This window comes from Lupinus angustifolius, chromosome LG11 (genome assembly GCF_001865875.1).
Source record: "Lupinus angustifolius cultivar Tanjil chromosome LG11, LupAngTanjil_v1.0, whole genome shotgun sequence".
In the NCBI taxonomy this organism is placed as follows: Eukaryota; Viridiplantae; Streptophyta; class Magnoliopsida; order Fabales; family Fabaceae; genus Lupinus; species Lupinus angustifolius.
In genome coordinates this window covers 19,842,706-19,851,494 of record NC_032019.1, presented here as the reverse complement: position 1 = coordinate 19,851,494, position 8,789 = coordinate 19,842,706, and the positions used below count along the sequence as shown (strand labels likewise).

At 30.9% G+C, this 8,789-nt stretch overlaps 1 protein-coding gene across 1 annotated transcript; it reads right to left on the bottom strand.

Annotated features, from left to right (window-relative positions):
- On the bottom strand, window positions 2,882-7,781 carry LOC109359063 (probable protein S-acyltransferase 15). Its single transcript, XM_019603574.1, has 7 exons — window positions 7,476-7,781; window positions 6,491-6,583; window positions 6,274-6,375; window positions 6,126-6,197; window positions 3,673-3,771; window positions 3,505-3,600; window positions 2,882-3,388 (listed from the first exon to the last, which is right to left on the bottom strand). Exons 1-7 carry the CDS (start codon window positions 7,740-7,742, stop codon window positions 3,293-3,295), a joined length of 825 nt encoding a protein of 274 aa, XP_019459119.1. The 5' UTR covers window positions 7,743-7,781; the 3' UTR covers window positions 2,882-3,292.

The following is an 8,789-nucleotide window of genomic DNA, read 5'->3' as shown; positions in this document are numbered from 1 at the left end:
TGTAAGTGTTTTCCAAAAATAGTAAATGGCATATCTCTATCCCTTTCTCCAATTCAAGAAATCTCATTAGTATACTTACCAAAAACCAATTTTTGATAACAATAATATGAGACTTTGTCCATTGATAGGTATGTCACAATAAGCTAGAAGACATGTACCTCTTTATCATCCAACAATGCATGATTATAAGAGTTACTAAAATATATAACCATTAGATGTTCCTCCAAACCAATTATGTCTTTTTATTTAAACTATTTTTTGTTGTTCAATAATACCAACACGATGATAAATATATTCTATTTTGTAAATATTTTTAATGTTATTCTCCCTATGTTTGTAATTTGTAAATGTGACATTGTTTAATTGAAAAACTATGTCTTTGCAAATAAACAATAAAAATGTAAGCATTTTCATTAAACTAAATTGTTTGCTCTTTATATAGAGTCAAATCATTGATGTTTTTGAGTCGAGACAATAGTTCACTATGTAGCTATTATATTTCATCATCTCTAAGAATCTCTACAAGTTAATTACAACTTTCTTCCCATCAATTTGAAATTACTATTTTAAACCCCAATTTCAAAATCCTTAGAGAATCCCAAGAAGTTCATTTGGGGTGATGATATAAAAAAACTATGTCTTTAAAATATAATAAAGAATATGGGGAGGGGCCACATATATCTATATCATTAAAATATAATATTTTTTATAAACAAATATATTAGTTATTAATGTTAATAAATTGGATATTCAATCCTTTCAAATGCAAATCATACACAAAATATTATGCCACACTGTTGAAATCATAAAATGTTAAATGATTTATTTTATATTTCATTATGCCAGTAACCAAGTAATTATTCAACAATTTATTTTTCATAATTTTTCATCCGATTTTTTTTATAATATTATTGGAGAGAAAACTCTTTCAGTTGTTTCATTTCTCACCATTAGTAACAAAGTTTACTCTAAATCCAAACACACTAATAAATATGTAAAATATAATGCAGGAAACATATAAATGGTATAACTTTTTTGTTATAACTTGTGTGGGGGCACATGCCCGAACTTATAAGCTTTTTACCATGATTGTTTCAAAAGAATCCTAGCCCACATCTTAAATTATTTTTGAACCTTTGAGAGTTGGATTTTGAAAGGAAAAGAAGGCTTGAATAATCATGAAATATATTTTTGTGAGATGACTCTTAAATCTTTCTTTTCCTTCATTTCCCTCCAAAATCCAATTTTCAAACTAACTCTTAGATTAGTAAACTAACCCTTAAGATTAGTTTGAGAGTTGGATTTTGGAGGGGAAGGAAATGAAAGGTTTGAGAGTCATCTTACAAGTATATTTCATGGCTTCAAAGCCTTCCATTTTTATTCTTTCATCTCCAAAATTTAACTCTCAAACAAACCCTCATGCTCCATTTGGAATAATAGAAATAGGAAAGAAAGAGAAGGAGATTAGAGAAGTTAAAGAGAAATGATCTCTTTCTCTCCTTTGGTTTAGAGGAGAGTGTGGAAAGAGAGAAGAAAAAATGGGATAGGACCTATCTATTTTGTTTCTCTTCTCATGTGGAGAGAAAATGAAATGAATATCAATTGTCTGAAATTATGTCTCGTACCAATTACAATGAACCAAAACAAATAATAATAATAATAAATATTTAAATTTTTAATTGACATTGCATGTTTTCATTAGTGTGTGACAAGATTTACAACATTGTTTGAGATAACATAATTCTATTCGAGAGGTTTTAGAGAAATTTTTCTCCTCTATTTCTCTTCTTTTTATCTAAAACCAAACAACACAAAAATCTACTATATTTCTCATTTATTTCTCTCTTTTCAATCACTTTCTGGCCGATTTCTCTATTCCTATTATTTTCATCTGATGTCTTTTAATCTCTTTTTCCCTTTTACATCATAATCATCAATCACTTTTATTCGGTATTATTAATTAAATTGCATACCTGCGAAATTATATATATATATATATATATATATATATATATATATACAAAACTAATTTTTTTATTTTTATTAAAAAAATTAATTTTAAATAAAAACTGGCTTATATCATTGATATGGTTCAATTGAAAACCGACCAATAAGATTAGTTTTGACCGGCTTTAGCCAATTTTGACCAATATAATTGCATGATTGATATAATTATTATATTATATCGGCATTAGGACTGATTCACCGATTCAACCAGCTGATATGAAACGATTTTATCAATACTGTTTTTCTCTCTTATCGTTGTATCTCTTTTAGTCATGCTGTCCAGCACATGTATCTACCCTGCAGAGTTGTATCTCTCTTGAAATACGGTCACTATCTATAACATATAATATCTATTATTTATTTGTATTACTTTTTCTGAAAAGTCGAAGATAATAAAACATGAATAGTGAATAATAAAGTTACAATATAAAACTCATGCTTTGTGAGTGCATACATATTTTCTAATCTTATATAAAAGCTAATGATAGTCCCTCCATTTCCTTTTCAAGTCAATTTTTTTAGAAAATTGTTCCTATCTATATGTCATTTTCAGAAGTCAAGGCAATATTACTTTTTTTAACAATTATTACACCATTATAATAATCATACACTTTATTGTGGCAAGATAAACCAAAAAAATGACAAGGGTATAAAAAATGATTATAACAATTTTGTTAAAAACAAAAAAATATTAACAATTTTGTTAAAAATATAATGTTTTCCCTGGTTAGTGTAGTCAAACCTTAAACCACATAGCAATATAAATGGAGAGACAAGTATTTAACTATGTAGGCAATGTTTCATCTGTAATTTTCTCATTCTATAGAAGCCATTATACAATTAGTGGACTAATATATTTTACACATGAAATCTAAATATGAAAGTCATTTCTCAATTTTACAACCAGCATGTCTGAACTTACATATAAAATATCTATAAAGTAGAAGCTCTGCATTATCACTATCAAAAGCTCTGTGACATACACAACTAAAATGCAATTACACTAACTATATGCTGAAACAGAGAAGAAATTTGTTTTACCTTGTTTACCTGACTTGTAAACAAAATCCCATTTTCAACAATTTATGATGGAGCCTAGCAGGTAAAAGAGCAACAGTTAGTAGTTTTGTGTACAGAGATCTTTGAATGCAATGTGTAAGTAAGCTTGCATGAAGGATCAATTTCTTTTTTCTCTTTAAACTTGTATGTGTATGGAATTCATATGAAGGATCTCCTAATCCTCGTGACCTGATGCGGATTCAAGACTCGGCCAAATCAGAACGTTTTAAGAATTATCGCGTATTGTAGGGAAGCTAACCCCGTCTTTCAGATGGCTTACTGCTGTGGGGCATAACCATTTCAGCATGTTTGGACCTAAAATCTGGTCAAGAAATAGATAGACAAATATAATATCAGGGAAGATGTAAAGAAGAGATGAATTATCAGTACATATATGCAGATTAGTGCCAAACAAGACCACAAAGGATAGAAAGAGACCGAAGTAATGTTTGTGTATGCACCAACGTTGAATGGATGCCGATAGCTCTTCCCGGACTTCGCAGCCAACCATTTAGCACGCTTTCCTTCGTAATACTGGAAGAGGGCACAATATGAGGTATTAAAAAAAGGACTTCTTTTATGGTGTACATTAAACTCAAAACATACCTCTATGGTTGTCATATTCTGAAGTATAAGGTAGACATGCCATCCAGAGAGAGTCAAAAGGGTTACCATCATGCCCATCAGGATCGTTCCATACATGACCTAAATAACATTGATAAATCTTAATGTTAATTTATAATTTGAGAAAATTAGGATTAAAAGAAAAGAAGAAACAGTTACTCAAGTGTCCATTTTATTCTCTCAACAGAAAACCATATCATTGTTTATTACAAATAAAGTCCCATTCTCCAACTCTAATAATAATAATCAACGAAACAAAAAAAAGGAAAAAAATGGAAGCAAATGGGTTCTTCATGGTTTACAAATGATGAAAGGATAGTAACTAGAAAGCCTTCTAGTTTTATGTAGCTCAGTATCTAGCACTGTACAAAGATACCTTGCTCATAAAATAGTACAAAGTAGTATGTGCAGTGGGTCTCTCTGAGGTATAAGCTTGGTATTTGGATTTCGGATCCATTGAAAGTAATATGAAGTGGTCGATCCCAATGGGATGCTGGATGATCCCGGGATCTCATCCCAGTTTGGTACAGTGCTGAGATAGGGTTTGCTATTCCATCCTAAGGCTGAATATTGGTTATCCTAGCTCCAGATCCTGGGATCCATCCAAGTTTCCCAATGGGATCTCAATGGGAAAAGGACAACGGTTTTAAAACCCCATTTAGACCTCATTTTTAAAATGTTGTGTTCCTTTTGGGGACCTTTTCATCATTTAACCCCGAAACCTAGTTCGAAGAAAATGACCTGGGTTAGCAGCTCTTAACCCATTCGAACAACTGGACCTTGATTAAGTAGCTCTCAACCCCAAACTGTTCTTCAGTCCACAAGCTTCTTTTTCCAGTGACCGGCTCTCTCTTTCTTGAAACTTGCTTCTCTTCCTCTTCCTCTTTGCTAGTTCTGAAACTTCTTCTTCCTATTCAACCCTGTGACATCTTCAACCCCATAACTTCTTATTCCTCTTCTTAAACTCTTGCAACCTTTTGAGCCATCAACCATGGCATCAGGTCTGCCACCATCATCTGAGCCATAAACCTTGTTCTATATTGAATGCTTAGAATAGACTAGTAGTCTAAGTCTAGCACCTAGTACTTTTTAAGCCCTATATTGGAATTTTGAGCTACATTGTTATTGATTTTGAGCTTACGTCTTCAATTCTGGGTATTCTTCTATTTTATTAGATTTGAGAATTGTATATGTGGTATGCATACACTGTATATGTGGTATGCATACACTGTATAGTATAAATTGCTTATTTTGCTTATTTAAGTCTGCAGCTGTTTTCCATCTTTTCTTTTCATCTTAATCAAGAGGAAATATCCCTACTATAATGATCTAGACTCCATTTTTTCTTTAGTAAAATCCTAGTACCTATTAGTGTCTCAATAGATACCCCGTAATCATGCAGAACGGCTAGATTACGAGTTCTGAGTAAGATTCCTTAGTTATGAAACAATGGATGGATCAATGGTTGGAAAATCAAGGTGAAGGATGTCAAGAAAACTAAAATTAAAAAAACAATTGATAGAAGAGGCTATTAGGATAAAATTTATGAAAAGAGGAGAGTTCAGTGAGTTTATCCCTATTCAGAATCAAACATTAAATCAAAACAAGCTTTCATAAATAACAATTTCTGGCTTCTTGAAATGTAGATGATAACAAGATGCAAAAACAGTTAATCTTGGGATGATGTTATGATAAAATATCAAATCAGGGTTCAGTGCCAAAATAGAACAGAGGAGACATAATTACATTCTTGAAGACTAAAGACTGTAAATCAAGAATATGACAACTTTAAATCTTACGTATGAAGCAAGAATTCAAGTAGTACGATGCAAATAGATGGCACTAAATGCTAAATAGAGGTCAAACATGACTCCCGTATGTTGCTGGATCAATGCAAAGGATAGAATGGTTCAGGAAATTTCAACCCACAAAATTTTCTCAACCTGCTACTATAAAGCTCATTCACATTATGCTACATTTTAATTACATATTGAATATAATGAAGTTAAGATGTAATGGCATCAAACTAATGAGGAAAAAGCATAAAGGTTCTATCTCAACTAAAGAAAATGGCTCAGCATAAAATTGAAGGAAAAAGGCAACCAAGTTTACCCGACAGCATAGAAATTCATCGGTATGAGTTGGCATTTAAAGGACTAGAAGGAGCCATGTAAACACATAAATACAAGTAATATTGACAAACCCACGCAGTTGAAGTTAACCTAAATGGTACCAACGTATAACGGGTTATGAAAGAGTCCGAGATGAAGTAAAACAGATTATAATCAATATATCCAACTATTTGGACAGGCACCTCCAGAAAAGAGAAATACATAATACAGACTACAATCCTTTTATATATCTTTCTCCAACAGGGTGGGTCCAAATCTTTACACATAAATTGGAACATAAACAAGTTACAGTATTTAACTTACATAGAAGATCTTAAGAGAGCTTCCTTGATCAGAGTCCCAGTCCTCCTGGTATACACAGCATATAAATAGGACCTGCACAATGTGAAAGCTTGTGTAAAATAGGAATCGTGTCCATACAAAACAAGTAGATTCCGAACTGAAAACATACCATAGAATGAATACTTGCGATGGTGGCATATAGTGCAAAAACAAAGAAAGCCTTATAATTCCAATAACCAACACAATTATTTATCCACAAACAATGATGATCCTACGTCAAATTTAGCATAAAAAACATAAAGGTTAAAATAGAACATTAAATCATGAACTCAAATGCAAACTTGAAGCTCAAAATTACATCCATTGATGAGAAGCAACTGACCCACCATTTTCAGAACACACCTTCTGCAGACTCGACAATGATGAGTCCTTGGAGGCTTGTATGCAAAGCACTTGTCACATTTCTTCTCTTCAGCATTCTGTGGCAAATTTGTGAAGGATCTTAGTTACAGATTAAACAACGTAGATTACTTAAACAGGCAGAGGTTGGTCCTGTCGGGTCGGCAACAAGTTTTTAAAATGGAGTGGAGGACGTTATTGATGTAACTAAATTTTGTAGCCAACTTATTTATGGTTATATTGGATTTCAAATGGTATAATTTTGATCCATAAGAAACATAGATATTATTTCTATCACACAAAAAAAGTAGTTCACTAATACATTAGATAACTATTTAACTGCTTATTGTATCACTATCAGTCAAAAACACTATATATTGTTTGCTAATCATCATGACTAATTATTTTCATCTAAGACGATTAATCTGAGTTGAGCCGGAAGACTTATTTAAGGCAGCAAGTTTCTCCGGTGCCTATTTTCCCCATTCAAAATACTCGAATACGAGACTGTTCTTAATAGAAACCGAGCTCTTTACCGCTGATACAACTGGTGTCGCATTTTTACATGCAAATTTTTTTGACTGAGAGGGGGAAATTGTGCAGCCGCCACGGTATGAACCTATTCGCAAACACTTTATCTGCCGCAGCTCTGCGAACTGAGCTGATCATAGCTAATTTGAAACAGTTGCAGCATTGATCATTGGTAATTTACAAAAATAATTAAGATTCTCAGAAGTTCAATGTAATTCCCCATACAATTAAGCTGTATCTTAAATACCAATTATAAAACCAATCCACACAAAAACAAAAACCCATGAACCTATAGTTGCAACTAAATAGTTAATTTCACAATCATGAATCAACTTTCCCAAACAACAAAAAACTCACAACTTTCAACATTTCAAACACAAAATTCCTCAGATTCAACAAAAACTGAGCATCAAAACCAAATGGGTGTTTGAAAAAGCTTACATCTTTGACAGATTCATGAGTTATGTCTTCAACATCAGGGAGATATGAAGGAGGGACATGACCAGGGTCAGAAAGAACACAAACAAAGAAAGAGAAAAGGGTGAGAAAGGCCAAGAGAGTGAAAATGGAAGCATTGAAAATGCCAGAGGAACTTTGCAAACCGAGCCAATAATCAATGAAGACGAAGATTGTGGTGTAATAGAAAAAGATCATTAACAAGAACACTGCCAATACAGGAAGAGATAGACACCTTTTGGTCTTCACCATTATGGGATTCGTAGAAATTCAAAGGTACTGTGTCTAGTTATTAAGTTAGAAATCTGAATATGATAAGTTATATTTTTTGGTTTCCATAATATCATGGCACAGAAAACAATCTTATTCAACTCAGAACATTCACCTATTAGAGGCTATTTTTTCTACAAGCTCGAACATAAACCTTAGTTAAAGGAAATCAAACATATATCACCAAAAGTTGTTGTTATGATAAGTTATATGATATTAGAGAATAAAGTAGTTATTTCCTAATCATTATTAAAATCATGACATATGTGTAATATTTTTTTAGAAATATTTTTATGAAAAAGATTAAATGTGACACATGTTAGATTTTAGTCGTTGAAATAAATAATTTATCTTCTAATATTAATATATATTTTATTCTCCTAATATTATATGAGTTGTCACTTGATGTTTGATGATATTATTTAAATTAGAAAAATAATTATTTATTAAATTATTAACTTAAATATAGCATCATAGATTTCACATATTTCTGGAGAATATATGTAAAAGAATAAAATATTTTTTCATACTAGATCATAATTTATGTCCTTCAGACAGTAAAAATATGACATGTGTACTATTTTATTAATTTTAGAAATATTTTTGTAGAAAATAATTAAATAGAACACATGTCATGATTTTAATAGTGAAAGTAAATAATTTATCTTCTTATGCATATTTTATTCTTTATAAGTAATGCGTATTATATCCAATTAAATTCCAAATGATTCTTTTTATTATTTATTATTTATATTTAATACAATGTAATATTTTTAAATAACTAACTAAAATATAAATAAATGGTAAATAAATAAAGTGATTGTGTATAAATATTTAAATACATAATATATAAGTATTAACTGATCTTTTTTATTACATATTACAAGCTTTTTAATATACCATAATAAACTGGTAGTCACCCATTTTCTCCAAATTAAATTACTAATTAACAGTGTTATTAATAATAGAATATAATATTTATATATTATTAGTGTGAATATTTATATATAATCAGTACATCATTCGTCA

Excerpts from the sequence above, each read along its gene's own strand:
- LOC109359063 (XM_019603574.1), bottom strand. The coding sequence starts at position 7,742 with ATGGTGAAGACCAAAAGGTGTCTATCTCTTCCTGTATTGGCAGTGTTC. Across the intron at positions 3,772-6,125 it reads GCTCTCTTAAGATCTTCTAT|GTCATGTATGGAACGATCCT; the intron begins GTAAGTTAAATA and ends AATGTTATTTAG. Across the intron at positions 3,389-3,504 it reads CATACACAAACATTACTTCG|ATTTTAGGTCCAAACATGCT; the intron begins GTCTCTTTCTAT and ends TTTCTTGACCAG.